Source organism: Sphaerodactylus townsendi, linkage group LG04 (genome assembly GCF_021028975.2).
Source record: "Sphaerodactylus townsendi isolate TG3544 linkage group LG04, MPM_Stown_v2.3, whole genome shotgun sequence".
In the NCBI taxonomy this organism is placed as follows: Eukaryota; Metazoa; Chordata; class Lepidosauria; order Squamata; family Sphaerodactylidae; genus Sphaerodactylus; species Sphaerodactylus townsendi.
In genome coordinates, this window is record NC_059428.1 from 152,396,584 (window position 1) to 152,417,793 (window position 21,210).

Genomic DNA, 21,210 nt, shown 5'->3' on the forward strand with positions numbered 1-21,210 from the left:
CTGCTCCCTTACGCAGCTTCTGCTGTGGGTTTTGCCCAGTCCCAGATGGCCCAGGCTGGCTCGATCGATCGAGTCAGGTTTCAAAAGCTAAGCAGTGTCAGCCCTGGTTAGTTCTTGGATGGGAGACCCCCGAGGAAGTTCAGGGTTACTATGCAGAGGCAGCCAGTGGCAAACCACCTCTGAACATCTCTTGCCTGGAGGACTGTACAGGGTGGCCGTAAGTCAGCTGTGACTCGACAGTCCTGGTGGACATATGTCAGCTGTGGCTTAAGAGTCCTTCCCACCGCCACTTTGACTCTTGCTCCCAAGCAGACACGTGACAGTTTGCAGCCTCAGTGCCCAATCAAACTCATGATCACCCAAGGGGTGTGCCACATGTAACCAATGGCTGCGTGTGGCCACGGTTCAGGTTGGAGCCGTCATGCAGCAGGGAGACAGAACAAAACCCTTCTGTGATGTTTTCTTGACCCCAAGCAGGCCCATGTGGGGCTTCCTCTTTGACCTCTCTGGGGGCTTCAGGTTGGGAAAAACGGCTTGAGAGAAAAGAGTTTGGGAAAGCCCTCCTCCCTGACCTAAACAGAGACTGCCCACCACTGCTAGCAAGGCCCCTAAAAGATCTGAACCTGATTCTCCTAGTGGCTTGCTGGCTTGACTCTTGATGTCTCAGCTCAAAACCTGCTGAGCAGGGAATCGGAATGGGTCCTGTTATGAGTCTAATGCATACTCCAGTGCAAGATGTTTAGGAAGAACTTTATGACTGTCAGGGCTGTTCAACAGTGGAATTCACTGCCTCAGAGAGTGGTGGAGTCTCCTTCTTTGGAAGTTTGTAAACAGAAGCTGGATGAACATATGTCAGGAGTGTTCAGATTGTGTGTTCCTGCGTGGCATGGCAGAGGGTGTTCCTGCATGGCAGAGGATTGGACTTGATGGTCCTTGTGGTCTCTTCCAACTCTATGATTCTATGCATGGCCCTTGTATTCAGCATGTTTTGCCAGTCTCTTGCCAGGGGTCAATTTTAGCAGGGATGCACACCACGCACTCCAGGGCAATTTGGCTTGGAAGTAAATCCTGCAGAGTTCAGGGACATAACTCCCGAGCCGACGTGCATTGCTTTGCCATCTTAGCCATCTACAGGGGTGGGCGTGGGGAGATGTTCCTCCGCAGGAAAAGTAGGAAGAATGGCAGTTCTTGGGATAGAATCCACAGGCAATGAGTTCTGTCCAGGCCAATAACGGGGCGAGGAATCCTGTGGGCCTCTTGTCAGGTCTGGTTTCATGGGATCACAGCTCACATTTTAAGCTCTGCAGAGTTTTTTATTCAGGCGTGTCAATTCCGCCTCAAGCTGTGTTGCCGAAGACCGGAACCTGCACATTTTCAGCTAGAAAAGTGGGTCAGTGGCCGTCTTTTCTTTAGCTGGGCGCTCATGAAGTGATCGCTGGAGCCAGTGCGCTTTCAGTGACTTCGGTACAGTTGCGCTTTGGGAACTGTCAGTGCGCTTTCAGTGACTTCGGTACAGTTGCGCTTTTGTCAGGGTGTCTTTTGGTCTTTCACCGTCGCACAGTGATATTTCCTCCTCTTTTTACCCCACTGGCAGAAATGCTGGTTGGAGCCAACCCATGATGGCAGCTTCCTCCTCTGTGCTTAACTTTGCAGAAGAGCTCACCAGCCAGCGTGGTGTGGTGGTTAAGAGCAAGTGGATTCTAATCTGGAGAAACGGCCTTGATTCCCCACTCCTCCACATGATCAGTAGACTCTTATATGGTGCACTGGATGTGTTTCCCCACTCCTACACCGCAGCAGAATACCTAAACCCGCGGGGTGACTCCTTGGGCTGAGGTCCCAGTTCTCTCCTCAGAGTCTCTCCCACCCCCCTCCTGGCTTCCCAAAGGTGTCTATTGTTGTTGGGAGAGGGACAGGGAAAGGAGCTTGTAAGCCACCTCTGAGTCTCCTTACAGGAGAGAAGATTGGGAGTATGTAATCCAAACTCCTCCCTCCTCTTTGGCCTTCTCTTCTCCCTCCTCCTCCTCTTTCTCCCTCCTACTTCTTCACCCGCGGATTGACACCCCTTTTTTGCAGAAGATCTCACCTGTGACACCCTTTTTGTTTCCTCCCGGAGCTGCCCAGGCACTGCCTCTGATCCCTTCGGCTCTGCCCTGTGGCTTGGAGCCTCAGGAGGCTGGCGGTCGGGTTAAGAAAGTTAAGCCGCTCTGGAATTAGCATCTCCCTTTTGTGAGGCTTCAACCTTGCAAAGGGGCTGGTTGGAAAACACACCTGCTCCCGTCCATGCAAGATGCTCCCTTCTGCCACTGCCCCGGGGGACTCAAAACCAAGAAGAATAAAACAGGCCTCTCTCTTTTGTTACGACGAGTGAGCAAATATATCCTGATATGCATATTTCTATAGAAAGAGGACGGGGGAAAGCCTAGATAACATTATGTCGGGCGGAGGCCTGGAAACGATTTCATTTCTTGATAACTCTGCCGCATGCAGCGACTGGAACACACAGATAGCTGCAGCCTCTTTGCTCGATCCGCGTTCCAATTTTCCCACACTTTATTACTTAGCTAGAAAGGAGGCGGCGGAGACGCTGTGCTTGTCTGAAGAAGAAGCAGAGTCATAATAGAGCAAAGCCCAAATAGCAAGAAGACAATGGAGCTGTTCTGAGGCATAATAGGTTTAAATGTCTGCCGTTAACAGCGGCTTGGAGCAGCAGCCCTTTAGAGCAATTTCTTCAGGACTCTGTATGCCATCAATCTTCCCAGGAGATGAGCGGGAGCAGAGACAATGTTTAATTCATAGCCTGATAGAATCATCTCTTTGCCTTTGTTAGGCTCCGTATCTTATTGTGCTGCTGTCCGGGACATTCGGCTGTTCTTTCCCGAAGGGCTGTGTGGGGCTGACAGCCCACCTTTAGAGGAAGAAGAGGTACGATCGCCATCTTTTCCTGATGTTTCTCCCTGGCAGCTGTAGCATCCACATCCCGTAGCCTTCTTTTTAGACGTTGTTTTTATTGCCCCACCCCGGTCAACATGGACCAGCTACTATTGGCTGTGATAGATTTTCCAAAACCAAGTAACAGTGTGCAGGTTCAAGTCTCAAGTGAGCAAACCGTGAGCGAAAAAAAGGCACAGTGAATCCCGACAGGGGATAAAGGACTTGAAAATTGTCATACACAAATTGCCATACACAAATTGCACACCCTCACACTATGGGTGTTGTGAGGACAACGATCTCACTTGCAGCCACAAACAAATATGCTTGCACTAAATGACTACAGAGTCTCAAGCATAGGTGTCAAACTTGCGGCCCTCCAGATGTTATGGGCTACAGTTCCCATCATCCCCTGCCAGCATCATGCTGGCAGGGGATGATGGGAACTGTAGTCCATAACATCTGGAGGGCCACGAGTTTGACACCTATGTGCTAGAGAATCACCCAAGTGCAACTTAGCCTGCTGGAGTTTTTACAAGCATCAAACAAAGAATCAATTCTCCAGGAATAATAAGGTCAGCGTTAAGGTTTGCAAGAAAGCTGATGAAGGGGTTAAAGATCCCACAAAAAACAAATAATCAGTGAGTGACTGGTGATTTAGTTCTTCTGGCCTTCAAATTGGGCGCTATGTTTTACTGAGTATGATACTGGTTGACATTGATGGACTCGGTAATTTTGTATTTCGTCTCTCTAGCCACTGAGAATCGCGCAAGTGTATTTATTTGTAGCGGGTAGTAGAGCAGGCTACACTGAACCAAACCTCCCCAGAAATACATCACGAAAAATTCTCTGCCATCCCGCCGTGGGCTTTCTAGACTGGTGGGTGAATGCTTTCGTAACAGAGCTGTGACAGGTCCTTCTTTTAGCTTGGCTACGTAGATCATGAGCAGTTTTGTACGTCTCCCAGAGTTATTTTTATTTTATTCAATTTGCTATCCCGCCCTTTCCTGGTACAAGCCGGGCTCGGGGAGGCTAGCGACATTTACATAACAATATCATATATAATGATTCCACAAAGCTTTTAAACACACACCTGAAAACCATAAATAATAACTTTCTATAATACCACTGAAACATTATAAATTAGATTCTAGCGGACGCACAGAGTGGTATCAGAGCCAGTTCTAGAGCTGAGCAACACGAGCAACTGTTCGGGGCAGTTCTGCCATGGGGGAGAGAGCACTTTGCGGGGTTCGCCCCCCATCAGTGGTCAACACACGGAGGAATGGGCATTGCCTTCAGAACATGTGGCTCTGCTGGTGGGTTTGAGCTGAACCCTTTGACTCAGACGTAGCTGCCAGAAATGCTGGAAGAGGCAAAGGGCAACAGGGTCCCCCAGACTCTCTGTGTTTGTCGTTCCACTCTCTGCCTTCCCTCTGCAGATCAACACTCTCACATCTGATCCCATACTCGGCCTCAATACCAGCCCACGGCGCAGGCTCGTAAAATATGAGAGGAGGACTCTGGTCAGTTTGCGGGGCTGGGAGCAACTGCAGAGTGTAGGTAAGGAATGGTCAGACTCATCTGTTGTAAGCCTTGGACTGGTCACCTCCTCATAGCTTGACAAGGGCTGTTTGACAGTGGAATTGGCTGGCTCAGAGAGTGGAGTAGTCGCCTTCTTTGAAGCTTTTAAGCACTAGAGGAGTCCACTAGAGGGTGCCATTGTACCCCATGAGGTTAGTGCTGGGAATGTGTTCAGCCTTTCTGTGAAGCTCCTCTCACACAAGCAGGCTTACTATTAAACAACAAGGTGAAATGGTCCAAATGGCCACCATCAATTGAGTGTTACAGATGTCCTTGTTTCACAATGCTTGCAGTGACTGTTCTTCCTTGCCCAAGTCTCAACTGGAGAAGAAGCTTCTTCCATCCAGATATGCACATTGCAGGCTTGGGCAGCCTCAGTTTGCCTCGGGGTCATGCATGGAAGGGAGAGGAAGTTTAACCCATTGATCTCCATTTTGCTGTTTGAAACTCCCCCACCTTTGATTGACTTCCACAGCAGGAAATGGAAGTCCCGATCTCCTCAGATCCATCTTTGAGTGCTTTAAACCCTGTCTGTGAGAGCTCAAGATTGGGAGTATGTGTGATGGAAGGCAGGAGAGAACTGCTTTAGGAATTAAAAAAAAATCTTTCTCCTCCTTTCCCCACCAGAACGACCTTATCTTGCTGCACTCTGCCAAACAACTTGCCTGATCCTTCCTGCAGCCCTGGGACAGGGGACAGGGCGGCCCCCATACCTTGAGCTTCTGGAAGAACTGATTGGCAAGGACTTCCTGGTGACGGGGGCACGGCTCACTGCAATGAACCACCCACAGGCCGGCTTTATCACCGCAATCCTGAGTGTTACGGAGAGCGAGGCCTCCAGCATGGTATGAACGGTGGGGACTTCTATCCACTCCTATCTTTCAAATGGGAGGAGCTGCTGGCCAGCCGGCTGGTCTGGGGCAGTCCTGTCTTCTGCTCAGTCCTTTAGGGGCCAAGTTGCTACTCCCCCGGGAAGTCCGCTCCCATTGGCTGGGACATCAGTGGGATTAGCGCATAGGTTCGAGCTGAGTTTAGCAGATCATGAAGCGTTCATTGGCCTCTTCCCCACCTGCCCCAAAGCTTCCCTTCTTCCTTCAGGCTGCTGCTTCATCTTAGCTCTAGGTTCACACGTGCACACCAAGTTGCCTTATGCCGAATCCAGCCATTTGCCCACTGAGGCCAGTTTTGACTGACAGCAGATCTTTGGGATATCAGGCCAAGAACTTTCACATCATCTGTTGCCCAGTCCTTTTAACTGGAGATACCAGGGATTGAACCTGGGAATGTCTGCTTCATGGTCATGGCTTCTGTGCAGACCCACATTGGGACTGTGCAGGCGCAAGCCAGCAACAGAGAGAAGCTGTGAGCTTTCTACCTGGAAAGCTGTCCAACTGTTCTTGAGCTCTCGAGACTATCTCCTCTCATGATCCCATGCCTAATGGTGGATCCCCCTCCCCTCTGTCAATCGATCTTTATTACAGTCATAGACAAGCATAAGGTAGATAAGAGCCACACGACCAAAAGGGCAAAATATATTTAAGCTGTAAATATATATCTGAAGCAATCTACTGGCAGGAGGAATTTGGGGGCACAAATTTCTCCATGACCTTCCTGAGTCCAAAAACCCCTTTAAATCAAGATTCCCAGGATCTTCTTCATGCAAAGCACGTTCTTCACCGCTCAACCACAGCCCAGGCTCACTGACACGGTGGCCACAGCCCCCTTCTTGCCAAAGTCTACCTGTTCAGCATCTCCTCACAAGTCCCGTGACAGCCTGTCAAAAGAAGGAGGGCAGAAATATCCTGTTTCAGCCTTGTTCTCGAAAGCTGCTGTATGTCATACTTAACCTCAGCATTCTAGAGAACCGTCACCTTGAGGCCCACAGAGATGATTAAGGGTACTATTTTGTGTTGCCTGCAGTGTGCCTGTCCTACACAGGGAATTGGCAGAAATGAAACAATGCTGTGTGTATTGCACTAGAGGGTCTGGCCAGATGCACAAAGCAAAACACGGAGCCTTCCAGTGCTAGTTGGACAGAAAGGTAGCTGTGAGAAGAGCTCTCTCAATCAGGCCCAAGTCCAACGAAACATCTCTGGGAAGAACATGGGCAGGTTAGGGAGGGAACATCCTGTCTTCTACCACCCAGCATCCAATATCCAGACACATAGTGCACCTGATTTTTTCCCGTGATTCTCCAGTCAGAACTTATCAAGGGTGGTGTTTAGGGAGGATCTGGGGAGTGGACAGCAGTCCTGTTCCTCCCAGGTAGCTCCATTATCTCAATAACATTTGTCTCAGCATTGTAAGAGTTGAAAGCACTTCACAAGGCATCCTTACAACAACCCTGTAGGGGAGTCCACTGCCATTATCCACATGCAAATGAAGCTTAAAGTCAGAGACAAAGCTCTGTGTCTTGAGATGAGCCCCAAAGCGGCGACCTTCATGGATCACAGCTCTTTCTCTTAGCCGCTGTGCTCTGTCTGTCCCACAGGAATGTGTCTCTCTCAAGTTATTCTGCAGTCTAAAAAAAGCTAAGAGCAAATAATCTTCAGGTATACAAGGATCTGACAAGTTAATCTCGAATGTATCCCAGGGTGGGCCTTTGAACCTCTCTTGCTGCCTGCTACTGGTGACTTCGTTTGCAAAGCGCTGGCATTCCCCTTGCAGTCTTGCCAAACCAAACATATTTATTTAGTTCATAACCACCCTCGTGCGTAACCCTCCCATTCTGCGACTGTCTCGGCAGCACTGAACAGCCTTCAAGCTCCCCCGTGATTCCCTGTGGTACCCCAGGGTGCCGTGGCAGCCCAGGTGGGAAGTCCAAAGGGAAACAGCCAGATGTCAGGAAGGCGACTCTGCAGGGAGATCTCGTCCCGCGTTGAGCTAGAGGAGCTGGCCAGTTTCTGGGCAGAGCAGTCACGGCTGAGCCAGAGGGGAGCTTTGTTGTGTCTCCACTCCTCCTTTTGCAGAGCAGATCCCTTTGGGGATTGGCACACTCATGCGAGCCTCTCAGCATTTCCAGCATGTCGTTCCCAAGGCTGTTGCTTCTCTCTTGGGCTTTGCACAGTGGTTGTTATTCTCTCACATTGTCAGCCCAGGAATGGCTGCAGCCCAGTGGGACAGTGTGCGATTTGAAAGCATTGGGCTCTGCCACTGGTGTCGGCAGTTCAAGGGGAGACCCCGGCTTGAGACCTCTGTTTAAAGCTCTGACCAGCTTGGGACCTGGATTTCTGAAGGACCATCTTGTCCCATACGTTCCTGCCTGTGAACTAAGATCTCACGGAGAGGCTCTCCTGACTGCCCCGTCAATCAAAGAAGCTTGTTTGGTGGATACACAAGAGAGGGCCTTTTCTGTGGCAGCCCCACGGTCTACTGTAAGATCACACCCATTGAAAAGGTCATCATGGGCACTTTGGGGTGGGTCGAGTTGGTTCTTTGCAGGGGGCTGCGGTTGCATGGATCCAGAGGGCACCTTCACACTTGCCGAAGAAGCTCTGCCCCAATCCCCCTCTCCTTTCTCTTCCAGAGGTCTGTGCTAACAGAGGGCCCCTGCCTGGTATTGGCAGCTCAGCGAGACAATGCCGTCGTTTGCTTTGAAGCCCTGTTGACCGGGTAAGTCGGTGCCACTAGCCCCGCCCATCTTCCTGTCAATCCAGTTCCAAAGAGAACGTAAACATTGCCTGTCCACTGAGCCTGCCTAACCAGCTGCCTCTGGCAAAGGATAGCCAGATATCCTGCCAAATTTTCACAAGCAAGGAGCCAATGTTTCAGTCTTAGTAGCTGTGGGTTGTTGTTTTAAAAAACATCCATACCCTGAATCTGTCTGAAATGAACCCTGGTAACTTCAAAGTGGCCAGACTGTGTTGGGTAACCTAGCTAAGGCTAAGCCAACATCCCTAAACCTTTCTAGGTGCGCATTTAATTTCCTTTCCTTAATCCCATCTGTCAGCCACTGAGAGCAGCTTCCTGGGTTCTGTTTGTCTGCCTCCCCTCACCTTCCCCCGCCTACTGAAGTACTAGTTACCTGGCACAGGTACGGTTTACTCAGTTCTGGTGTGTGATGTCATTCCACTGTGATTGGCCGAAGGAGCTGGAGGCAGGAGATGTGATTTTGTTACCAGGGAGGCACTCTTTCCGTCCGGCTGTTTCTTTCTGAGCTTCTTCTGTCTGATTGCCTGCACACGGCTCACCCAGAGATGCTCCAATCTGGGAAGCCTTTGTCTGTCTGTCTGTCTGTCTGTCTGTCTGTCTGTCTGTCTGTCTGTCTGTCTGTCTGTCTGTCTGTCTGTCTGTCTGTCTGTCTGTCTGTCTGTCTGTCTGTCTGTCTGTCTGTCTGTCTGTCTGATACCTAGCGCATGCTTTATTTTATTTCATTGACTTCATTTAGAGCCGGCCTTTTTCCTTGAGGATCGAAGTGGATTACACGACGTAAAACAGTTCAAGAGCCAGCGTGGTGTAGTGGTTAAGAGATGTGAACTCTAACCTAGAGTTAGAGTGGCATAGTGGCTAAAAGCAGTGGCTAAGAGCAGGTGCACTCTGATCTGGAGGAACTGGGTTTGATTCCCAGCTCTGCTACTTGAGTTGTGGAGGCTTATCTGGGGAATTCAGATTAGCCTGTGCACTCCCACACACACCAGCTGGGTGACCTTGGGCTAGTCACAGTTTTTTGGAGCTCTCTCAGCCCCAACTACCTCACAGGGTTTTTGTTGTGAGGGGGGAAGGGCAAGGAGATTGTAAGCCCCTTTGAGTCTCCTACAGGAGAGAAAGGGGGATATAAATCCAAACTCTTCTTCTCTTCTTCTTTTAGACAACCGGGTTTGATTCCCCACTCTTCAACACGAAGCCTGTTGGGTGACCTTGGGCTAGTTGCCATTCTCTCCAACCGCTCCCAGCCCCACCTGCCTCACAAGGTGTCCACTGCGGGGAGAGGAAGGGAAAGGAGTTTGTAAGCTGCTTTGAGTCTTCCTTATTGGAGAGAAAGGCAGGGTATAAATCCAAACTCTTCCTCTTTTTCTGCAATCAGGCCTCATAAGGCAACCAATAAACAGTGCAGTAGGGCTGGGATTACAGAGTTGGCAAAGAACGCAAACAAACCCAAGGCATGAGATGCCATAACACAGAAGGTGGGATACAAAAGCAGAAGACCTTTCAGTAAAAAGGGAGGTGACACCTCGGCTGATTATGCGCAAGGTGTCTGGTGCCCGATGGGGGCGAATGTCCGTTGCAGCAAGATTTCTTGGGTGCACGTATTTCCTCAAGTTCCATTTTCTCCACAGCAAGTGACACCACTGCTAGCATGACTTTTAATTTGCTTTGCTGCCAGGTTGGGGAGGTTTGCCAGTGAGCACGGCTTTGCCCCAGCCCAGACATCTTCCCTCCGCCCTGGGCCAGCCTTCCCACTCCCTCCCGTTGCCACCCACGCCTTCCCCCTCACCCCTGTTCCACATTGCCGGAACATCACATAGAGTCCATGGGTGTCAAACTCACGCCCTTCCAGATGTTATGGACTACAATTCACATCATCCCCTGCCAGCATCATACGGGCAGGGGATGATGGGAACTGCAGTCCATAACATTTGGAGGGCCGCGAGTTTGATACCTGTGACACAGACCATCCAGGTCAGTATTCTCTGCTCGCAGCTGCAGTCCATGTCTTTCACATCCCCCACTGCCAGATTGTTTTAACTGGAGCTGCCAGGGATTGAACCCGGGACCCTGTGCCCATCAAGCAAGCGCTCTACCGCTGAGCTACACCCCTTCCCATGAAGCACAGCCTGTAATGGCCGGACGGATAAAATCAGACCCTAAATTTTGACTTTGGCACAGAACACTCAGTTGGTCTTTCCTCTCATGTGGTTGGTCTATACTCTCAGCTTTTTGCCAGCACTGCCCAACTTTTTGCCAGCACTGCCAGGCAAGTTCTCCCAGGGTGCTCTCAAGCCCGAGCCCGCCAATCCTGTCTCTAGCATCAGAAGGGAACATGGGAGGCCATCCTTTTTTTATATATAATTTTTTTTATTGTATAGACTGAATCCACATTACATTTTAGTATGATTATTTACATTTTTCCAAACCATCCCTTTCCCCCTTTTATCCCTCCCCCTAAAAATTATGTCTTGATGGGTTTTCGACCAAACAGCAGTAAGTTCATTCTTTGTTGCCTCTTCTCCCATATTTCTTCATTGACTCCGGCTTCTCTCATTCAGTCCACATATATTGTCCATATCTTCAGATTTTCTCTCTGTTTTTCTTGCCACAGTTTATTCCATGATATTATGTCGAATATGTCCAATTGTACTGGCGCCCAAATATATTCTAACCATTTCTGGATTGTCCATTTTTTCTTATCTTTCCAACCAAGTGCTATTACTGCATGTACCGCTCTTATCATTATTTTAAACATTTGTCTATATTTTTAATCAACCCTTCCATCCTCAATTTACACCCATAAACATTAAATCATTATTTAAATCTATTTTAACCTTCCCCAATTTCTCTATATACAGCAATACCCTTTCCCAAAAACTTTTCACCTCTTTGCATTCAATCCACACATGGCTGTAATAAGCATCCAAAGTGCCAACATTTTGGGCTTAGTCCCCGAATCATATAAGCTAATTGTTTTGGAGTTCTATACCATTTTAATATCACATTTTTTTCCAACTCCTCATATTTTTTCAATTTGTATAGTATGCATACTTTCCAATACTTTTTTCTATGTTTGCGCTATCCAGAGAACCCTCCTTCTCCCATTTTTGCTTCAACACAGGGAGCGCCGCCCTTAGCCAGTGTAGGCTGATCGCCATGAAGAGAGTTGAAGGCCAAGGAGCCATGCCAATCTCTCCTGGGCAAATGTTCCGATTCAGATCGATCTTGCACTCCCTTCTCTTCCACCCCCTCGTCACCCCCAACGCTTCTCAATCACAAAGCCAAGGTCCCCTCCATTATTTATAAGTATTGAGCCACCGGGTGAGTCAGCGCCGTCGGAGGGCTCTTAGTTCTGGAGGCTGTAGAAGAGCGGGATCCAAACAGCTCAGTGAAAAGCCCCTCTCCCAAGGACACAGAAAGGGGCTCTTTGAGAGAGCGCCTGCAGACGGTTGCATAGCTACGGGGAGTTCGGCAAAAGAAAGGCTCCCTTTCAGAATCTGCCGCTGAATCAATACACTCCCTGACAGGGGGGAAAAAATCACCGGGTTTGGAGTTTGGGGCATTTGCTGTGAAAATCTCTACATCAAGGATTGGAGCGTTAGGTTTAACCTCTTCAGTTCCTCAACCCAAATGGAGAATCGTTGGGAAAAAGATTCCATCCGGCCCTGAGCCACAGAAATTTCAGACTAAGCTAGATGAGTATGACTTAAGGATAGCGTCCCATGTAGCTGTGTATGTAGGATACCTTAATTTCACCCTTCCTCCCAGGATCCTTGAGGACACTGATCCCTCCTTTTCCCATCCTTGTCCCTGTGAGGTAGAGTGGCTGACCCAAGGTCATGCAGCACATTCCGTCACAGAGCCGTAATCTGAACCCAGGTCTGGCAAATCCTAGTGCAACTCTAACCACGTGAACACACCCAAAGGTGCTTTATGCTGCATTAGTCTACCAAGGTCAGTACTCCGAATGGCAGCAGTTCACTAGGGTCCCAGGATGAGGTCTTTCGCATCACAGGCTACCTGACCCCTTTACCTGGAGAGGACTGGACTGTGGACTTTCTGCATTTAGAGCAGAACGCTGTACATTCCTCCGCAAAGTTCCCAAATGTAGAAATGTAGCATGCTAGGGAAAACTCTAGTCTGGAACCCAGCTTCCTGACGTGCTAGCTTTCCAGGTGCAGAGGTGTCTTTCTGCCAACGGTCTTTCAGTCGCGAGAGCCCCACTTGGGGTCTAAACAGATGGGGCAAAGACCCCAGTTTTCTCCCTCCTTGAAGACTCTGCAGGGGATTTGGCTAGAGGCAGGAAGGGCAGCCAGGTGTGCCATGAAAAAACCCCAGCCAGTGCTGGCATTCTCTCCAGTAATTCTGAGCTGATTAATTCTCTTCATAAGCCACCCCTGGCAGAGCTGTGTCAGGTAAGGACACACCAGCGTCTCTGGAGCTTTGTTTTCCAGGGTAGTTTCTTCTCAGACCAAGCATGTGGTTCAACCTTGTCGGGGACGCTTGCTTTTTCGTTCCTTTGTGCAGAGCGCTTGAGAGGAGCAGAGGCTGGGCTTTTTCCCGAGCAGAGGACAAGCAGGAGTCACACTTGTCCAAACAAAAGGCATTGAGTGGGAAGGATGTGCGGGGGAGGGGGGGAGAGCTGCAATTTCTGCAAAATGCTGCTGGATTTATGGCCATCAGGCATCGAGAGGAAAGCGGCATGCCACTCAGGTAGCTGGAAAAGTGAACTGAGCTGAAAAGGGACTGTGTGGGAGAAAGTAAGCTATCTCAGTCCTGCTTCTCGGAACTACTGGATAATTCCCTTATCTGTCCTGCCACACCTTCTTGGAATTCAGGGCAGTGGACGTAGTTCTGACCCCTGTTTTACACTCACAACGACCCTTTGAGGAAGGTTAGACAAAACAGATTGGTCCACAGTCTCCCAGTGAGCTGCAGGGTGGGGGCGTTGAGCTCAGGTTTCCTCAGGCCTAGTCTGACCCTTCAGTTGCTTCCCCCAACAATTGGGGGGCTTCCCTATCTAGACCCCCCTAAAGTCTTTGTACGTGCCCTCCATAGGGTCCATTTTCTTGCTGCCATGTTCCTGGCTCATTTCGTGTCTTCCTTCCCCCTCTTGAAACCGGAGAAGTGAATCTTTTTCTATGGCCTGGTGTGGGTTGGACATCTTGCACAATTTGCAAGTGTTTTGGAGCGCTGTGCGGTTAGAGTGTCACGCTCTTCCCCTTTTCCTCCTGCAGCCCCTGCCCAGCCACTATTTTTCTCAGCAGGGAGAGACAGAAGAGGCTGTCTGTATCAGTCGTGATCACATATTCATCCCCGCCTTCCTCCAAGGAACTTGAGACAGTGTGAACAGAGCTCCTTGTTCCCTTTTACCCTTCAAACAACCCTGTGAAGTAGGTTAAGGTGACCTCCCCAATGAGAGGGTGGACTTAACCAGCCTAAAAAGAGAAGACGCCTGAGTGTGGGAGCGAAAGACAGGAAAGGAGGTGGAGTCAGACATTTGCACTACCTGGGAGTGTGGTGGAGCCTCCTTCTTTGGAGGTTTTTCAAGAGAGGCTGGATGGCCATCTGTCAGGAGTGCTTTGATTGGGTGTTCCTGCATTGCAGAGGGTTGGACTTGACGGCCTTTGTGGTCTCTTCTGATTCTATGATCCTATGATGTGGATCAATGTGTGTTTGGGCCAGGCTCTTCTTCCAACTTTGGAGAGGTAGGCCCGTCCTTTGACCCCGATATTAATCAGATAGGGCCTGGCTAGAAAGTCTCATCCTTGCCTTGGTGGTCTTTGGGAAGAAAGTGGGGGGCCTCCCCACAACCCTTCATCTTCTGGCCAGCACTGCGCGCTTTGGGCATTTCACCGCAATACCTTGCCGGTGCGCCGAAGGACTGGAACTTGCATAATCTTTCAGATTAAAAGGGGGCAGTGCTATGAGGCTGAATAGTTTTTGGTGAACCTAGTCGTGGGGGGCAGGGACATCCCTTCCCATTCAAGGCAGACTAAAATGAGAAAGCTTCTCCGTTGTCTCCCAGGACAGGATTTGTGACCTATAAGGAATCTTAAACATCTGTGCAAATGGCTCTTCAGACGTCATCCGGGCGAAGGGAACATCAAATTGTATATTCTTTTGCAAAACGATCGATGAGGTGCCGGCAGGCCGCACCATCCTAATCTAGGATAAGCTTCAGCTAAATGCCTTCTGGCCGCAGGGGGCAACCGTAATCCCTCACTAATTGGTTCAGCATTAAGAGCACTTGGGGCTCAGCCCTCATTACAGGCCCCCATTAAAACTAGCTCGGGAAAGGGTGGTGTACACATTTCCTTGTTGTCGGGGCAGTGGAATCCCAATGCTTAAAAATCTGGCATTCTAAGTAAGTTGGAATCCCTTTTCCTGAGATGCTGGTTTTCTGCACGGAGGGAAGGGAGAACCATTTCATCAAGCAATATCCTTCCAACCGTCTGGAGTGCTCCCACTGGTACTGATTATTGCTTCATGCAGGGTGTCAATCCAGTACAAAATGACACCAGATCAACATTCCCCTTAAGTTGAAGGGGAGAACTAGTCCCAAAGGGATCAAATAGCCAGGATGGCACTAAGCTGTCTATACATTTTTATCCAAGGAACTGACAATAGCAAGTGTGTCTCCCCCACTAACCCACTTTGTCCTACAACAGCACTGCAAGGTAGGTTAGGCTGAGAAAAAGTGCCCAGCTCAAAATCATTCAGCAAGCTTCCATGGTAGAGTAGGGGCGTCAACCTGGGTGCCTCTGTTTGTAGTCCAGCACTCTAACTAGCACTGCCCTGGCACTGTTCATCTAAGGGCTACGAGTCATACACTCGAAAATCAAAGGGGCCCTCTTGCCAATGAGGATCTTCCAGGGAATGCTAGTGCCCAGAACCGTGCCCCAGGGTGTTCCAATCCCTTCCTGAGCAAGTCGTTCTTGTCTTAAAAACTGCTTTTTAAAATTTCACCTCCACTTTCTTCCATCCCTCCTTCCCTCTGGCACCTCCTTGTATTTCTCTGTGTTTGTTATCACAAGGCAGGTCATTACAGTGGCTTGGAAGGGTTGCCTTTTAAAATTCAACCATTTCCACCCAGCTCTGGACTGAGCTGGGTGAAGCAGTTCGAAAGCAGATGCCCTAAGCCAGGGCAACTGGTACAGAAGAAGAAGAAGAGTTTGGATTTATACCCCACCTTTCTCTCCTGTAAGGAGACTCAAGGTGGCTTACGAGCTCCTTTCCCTTCCTCTCCCTACAACAGACACCTTGTGAGGCAGGTGGGGCTGAGAGAGTTTGGAATGAACTGTGACTAGCCCAAGGTCACCCAGCAGGATGTAGTACGGAAACATATCTGGTTCACCAGATAAGCCTCTGTCACTCAGGTTGAGGAGTGGGGAACCAAACCCAGTTCTCTAGATTGGAATCCACCTGCTCTTAACCACTACACCACACTGCCGTCTCCACAACTTAGGTCACTTCCAGACACTGACAGATTCTGCCATTGTTTGATGCTATTTTTTTTTTTGCTTGATCTCTCTCCCCACCCAGTGATTATTGTCAGAAACGGCCGGCATTGGATTGCACGCGACATCTTCTTTATCCAAAAACCGAGAAACAGGCAAGTCCAAAGCTCCTGCTGCTTGTTCATGTGTGTATGTATGTTTTCTCCCATTTCTTCTTCCACTACTAATTCTAAGAAGGTTGCCAATTTTTTTTCTGTTAGTCCTCTGCCCTTAGCTGTAGTTTAATGCACAGAAAGTTAACAAGTGAGGCCTGAGCTATTGCTAGTTTCCACGCCAGGACAAGCTGCTCTTATTAAATTAAGAATATAAAAACATAAGAAAAAGCCTGCTGGATCAGACCAGAGTCCATCTAGTCCAGCACTCTGCTAGTCGCAGTGGCCCACCAGATGCCTTTGGGAGCTCACAGGCAGGATGTGAAAGCAATGGCCTGCTGCTGCTGCTACTCCTGCTCCCGAGCACCTGGTCTACTAAGGCATTTGCAATCTCACATCAAGGAGGATCAAGATTGGTAGCCATAGATCAACTTCTCCTCCATAAATCAGCCCAAGCCCCTTTTAAAGCTATCCAGGTGAGTGGCCATCACCACCTCCTGTGGCAGCATATTCCAAACACTGATCACACGTTGCGTGAAGAAATGTTTCCTTTTATTAGTCCTAATTCTTCCCCCCAGCATTTTCAATGCATGCCCCCTGGTTTTAGTATGCCCCCTGGTTTTAGAGAAAGAGAGAAAAAATTCTCTCTGTCAACATTTTCTACCCCATGCATAATTTTATAGACTTCAATCATATCCCCCCTCAGATGTCTCCTCTCCAAACTAAAGAGTCCCAAACGCTGCAGCCTCTCCTCATAAGGAAGGTGCTCCAATCCTTCAATCATCCTCGTTGCCCTTCTCTGTACTTTTTCTATCTCTTCAATATCCTTTTTGAGATGTGGCAACCAGAACTGAACACAATGATTCCTCCTTGCCCAGAAGCTGTACGCAGTGCTGATTAGCTGGCACCTGTGCCCCACAAAGTCGGCCCCACCCTCTCCTCAGAGCAATTTTTGAATTGCTGGATCAAAGCACAAGGCATTCCATAACAAACACAGTGGCCTTTTGCAGGGTACTAAAGGACCAGGGTAACAGCAGTCTTAAGTCAGGTTGGGTCTGGAGAGTGCTTGAAAGATAGGCCTTTCGGGAATCCCCCTACAGATGTCCCTTTGAGTTCCATAGTGGAAAAAAGGTGGAGTATAAAGATAACTAATAAGTAGAATAATTAAGCTAAAAGGCATGAAAAGAGCAAGGAAAGGGACAGGGTGGGTGCTGATGCTATCCCATTGTGCACAGTGTCTCTTGAGGGGACTAGAACTTGCCCCACCCTAGAGATACTCGCAGTCATTCCTTCTTCCAAATGTTTCTGAATAACGATAACAATGGCCACATAGATAATGTTGGGAAAGAGACCAGAAACTGTACCCCCCACTCCAACTCTAAGAACATAAGAACATAAGAACAAGCCAGCTGGATCAGACCAAAGTCCATCTAGTCCAGCTCTCTGCTACTCGCAGTGGCCCACCAGGTGCCTTTGGGAGCTCACATGTAGGATGTGAACGCAATGGCCTTCTGCGGCTGTTGCTCCCGATCACCTGGTCTGTTAAGGCATTTGCAATCTCAGATCAAGGAGGATCAAGATTGGTAGCCATAAATCGACTTCTCCTCCATAAATCTGTCCAAGCCCCTTTTAAAGCTATCCAGGTTAGTGGCCATCACCACCTCCTGTGGCAGCATATTCCAAACACCAATCACACGTTGCGTGAAGAAGTGTTTCCTTTTATTAGTCCTAATTCTTCCCCCCAGCATTTTCAATGAATGCCCCCTGGTCCTAGTATTGTGAGAAAGAGAGAAAAATTTCTCTCTGTCAACATTTTCTACCCCATGCATAATTTTGTAGACTTCAATCATATCCCCCCTCAGCCGCCTCCTCTCCAAACTAAAGAGTCCCAAACGCTGCAGCCTCTCCTCATAGGGAAGGTGCTCCAGTCCCTCAATCATCCTTGTTGCCCTTCTCTGCACTTTTTCTATCTCCTCAATATCCTTTTTGAGATGCGGCGACCAGAACTGGACACAGTACTCCAAGTGCGGTCACACCACTGCTTTATATAAGGGCATGACAATCTTTGCAGTTTTATTCTCAATTCCATTCCTAATTATCCCCAGCATAGAGTTTGCCTTTTTCACAGCTGCCATGCATTGAGTTGACATTCCCATGGAATTATCAACTAAGACGCCTAAATCCCTTTCCTGGTCTGTGACTGATAGCACTGACCCCTGTAGCGTGTATGTGAAGTTTGGATTTTTTGCCCCTATGTGCATCACTTTACATTTTGCTACATTGAACTGCATTTGCCATTTCTGAACCCACTCACCTAATTTATCAAGGTCCGCTTGGAGCTCTTCGCAATCCTTTGTGGTTCTCACCACCCTACATAATTTGGTATCATCTGCAAACTTGGCCACCACGCTACCCACCCCTACTTCCAGGTCATTTATGAATAGGTTAAAGAGCACTGGTCCCAAAACGGATCCTTGGGGGACACCACTCCCGACATCTCTCCATTGTGAGAACTTCCCATTTACACCCACTCTTTGTTTCCTGTTTCTCAACCAGTTTTTAATCCATAGGAGGACTTCCCCTCTTATTCCTTCATTGCTGAGTTTTCTCAACAGTCTCTGGTGAGGAACTTTGTCAAAAGCCTTTTGGAAATCCAAGTAGACAATGTCCACTGGTTCACCCCTGTCCACATGCCTGTTTACACCCTCAAAGAACTCTAGTAAGTTTGTAAGACAGGATTTGCCTCTGCAAAAGCCATGCTGACTCTTTCTCAGCAGGTCTTGCTTTTCTACATGTTTTATAATTTTATCTTTAATGATAGATAACTCTGTTAGCTGGGAAAGTCTCCGAGACATAGCCTTTTTTGTTGTGGCACCTGGATTATGGAACTTCCATTTTGGGGACCAAGTTTTGTTCATTGTGCTTTGATCTGGGGGTGAGGGTGGGGGGACAGAAGCAACTGGAGTATGAAGCAATTGAGGCACATCTTTGTCCTTACCAAGCCACGGCGCATGCACACATCCTTACATCATTGCACACCCTCCAGTTCCGAAGAAGAAACTGCCTCCCAAGATTGTCTCTTGAAGAAAACACATGGGATGTTTGCATGTAAAGGAATGCACAAAATGCCAGCTGGGCCTCTGGGGTGAAGACTAATGCAATATTAGGTGCATCAGCAGAGTTAAATAGCAGGATTTGAGATCTTAAATCCGGCTGACTAGAAATAGCTCATGTGGGCACAGCTGTGATGCTCCATTGAAAAGAGGAAAAAGGTTGTTCTGCTTGTTGCCATCAGTGGCTGCGGCCTGCTTTGCTGGAGCTGGATTTCCGCCCGTCTGAGCATCCAGCCTTGTGACTTACAACTGGGCTCTATTTGCCAGGTAGCTCCTGCTTCTCCAGAGCTCTGTCAGAAACAATGAATTGGAACAGGGCTGTCTTTGCTATGATGGAGGTTCCAAAAAAATGGGTCTTAGCTACGTTCAAAACACAGTGCGTGAGCTCCTGTGGATTATTTCTACCGAAGGCTTGCCTCATGCAGTCCTATAATGGGTTAGAACCCGAAGGATCCCCATCAGTTGGAAGTCTCAAGTGGGGAGGGCAGTGACCCGCTGTCTCATGCCACCAATTCCAGGGGTGTCGCCAGCCAAAATGACCAAAAAGTCTTGCGGCACCTTAAACCTCTTCTTAAGGGGACAGACGCTTTTGTCGAAAGGCGGGGGTGGGGGGGGTTATTACAGAGGTAGGCCAGCAGGCCTGTTTTTGCTGGTCGTGAGTGTGTATTAAGTTACATCGCACAGCACAGAGCAAACCAGAGCCTGTCAATCCAAGTGAATGTGGAATATTCCCAACTAGTAATTGGTTAGCTGGGAAAGCCTTCAGATGCCTCACGGCTCTTCTGTTTTGCTTTCTTACAAGGCCGAGGAGCTTCTCTGTCGCCTTTTTGACTTCCTGACCTCAGCCAGCGTCCATCAGATTGAAAACCTTGATTCCTTCTAGCCCAGATCCGCCTGCCTATGTACTGATCTACAGCTGACCCTCCTGGACTTTGAGAGAGCGTAAGCAAGCTACATGTTAGTTTCTTGAATAAAATGACACATTTTAAAAGTTCTCTTTGTCTCCTGCCTCCTGTTTGTGGCTTCAACAAGTCTTTCGCCAGCGGCTACCTCAGTGGGCTGGATAAATATTCCCAGACTGTATTATTCACAAGGCATTTGATGATAACGCGGTTTGGTGAAATTGACCCATTGGCCATCCTTGCCTCTTGTTGCCTCAAGCCATGCTCATGTGTTCTCGTTTCTGGTCATCAGCATGAACACTGGGGACAGGTCTCTGTGAGTTTACCTTGTACACTTGATTTATCTTCTTACGTACGTTGAGTGATTATCCAGTAATAGTACAGCTGAATGTCTGGGACTGGTCTCTGGTTTCATTTGTCAAGTGAATGCATGTTGTCTTTTCCTTATAAACAGGCACGCCCAACTATGTTCAGGGTGCACGTGTATTCACTGTGGCACACAAGCAGGGCTATGAGAACAGTACGTTTATGAGAATACTGACTTACGGACCTCGTTGCCACAACAGGTAGAGAGACAAGCACCGGCTCACATGGTTTTAGACGCACTCGTGAAGGGCAGGTCTATCAGGGGCAGTTAGCGATGATTTTTGCAAATTATTATTTATAGAACCTTTCTCACTGAGGCTCAAGACAGATTACGCAACGCAGGCTGCGTACCTCGGAAAATTGTTTCGGGAGGACGCAAAGACAGGAGAAAATTCTCGCCCTGCGGCCCTGCTTCCAAGAGAAACCGGCGTGACTGCTTTGAGAAACAGGATGCCAGAACTGGTCAGACCCAGCAAGGCCTTTTTCACATACAGTGTGACAGGGTGTGACAGGTGCACAGGTGGCTGTTCCCAGAATCGACCAACCAGTCTGGAGGTGAGTTCTATGTCTTACGAAGCATGCGTGGCCGTTCGTATAATTTCCCAGCTCTCTCGTTTCTTCAGCATGACTAATACCACACAGGTGAAGCTGAGAGGGGACCCAAAGTTGCCATCTTTCTGCGACCGGCCTTCTTCCCATTTGAGTGGTCCATCCAAAATGTGCCAGCAGCACCCTCCACCCCAGGCATCCCTGCCAGCAATCACCCCAAGCATGTGCAACGAACGTAGTGCAAGCCACTGAGAAAAGACTCACAGTGGGAACAGGTTCACATAATGCTGAATATTACAAGGGGCACAGAACAAGGGGCACAGAAAGGCTGGCCAAGCCCAGACTGCTGAGATCCCACCTCACATTTTCCCTTCCTTTGCTGTGCATGAAGTCCACAGGCACGTGCGGCACATGCAAAATCCATGCTCAGATCTTGGGTTGTTTTAACTCTACAAAGTAGCTGCCCAGAGAAGCGTTTAAATTGGCTTTGGGTTCTGACGCCCGT

At 48.8% G+C, this 21,210-nt stretch overlaps 2 protein-coding genes across 2 annotated transcripts in view; both read left to right on the forward strand.

Annotated features, from left to right (window-relative positions):
- The window catches only part of DNAAF8 (dynein axonemal assembly factor 8), a 60,306-nt gene extending 57,381 nt beyond the window's left edge, over nucleotides 1-2,925 (forward strand). Inside the window, exon 28 of the mRNA XM_048494173.1 lies at nucleotides 2,831-2,925. The gene's annotated coding sequence lies outside the window, so the exon portion shown is untranslated. The remainder of the gene's footprint in view (nucleotides 1-2,830) is intronic.
- LOC125431410 (dynein axonemal assembly factor 8-like) lies at nucleotides 1,210-20,311 on the forward strand. The gene is made up of 8 exons (XM_048494175.1): nucleotides 1,210-1,264; nucleotides 2,831-2,925; nucleotides 4,374-4,494; nucleotides 5,143-5,360; nucleotides 8,042-8,127; nucleotides 15,709-15,778; nucleotides 19,691-19,830; nucleotides 20,245-20,311. The coding sequence occupies exons 1-7, from the start codon at nucleotides 1,210-1,212 to the stop codon at nucleotides 19,769-19,771; spliced, it is 726 nt and encodes a 241-aa protein (XP_048350132.1). The 3' UTR covers nucleotides 19,772-19,830; nucleotides 20,245-20,311.
- Nucleotides 20,312-21,210: the final 899 nt, after the last annotated feature.

Bases quoted from the DNA above. Each gene is read 5' to 3' on its own strand.
- LOC125431410 (XM_048494175.1), top strand. From the start codon at position 1,210: ATGAGTTCTGTCCAGGCCAATAACGGGGCGAGGAATCCTGTGGGCCTC. The intron at 1,265-2,830 runs GTCTGGTTTCAT...TGCCTTTGTTAG, and splicing joins TCCTGTGGGCCTCTTGTCAG to GCTCCGTATCTTATTGTGCT. The intron at 5,361-8,041 runs GTATGAACGGTG...TTTCTCTTCCAG, and splicing joins AGAGCGAGGCCTCCAGCATG to AGGTCTGTGCTAACAGAGGG.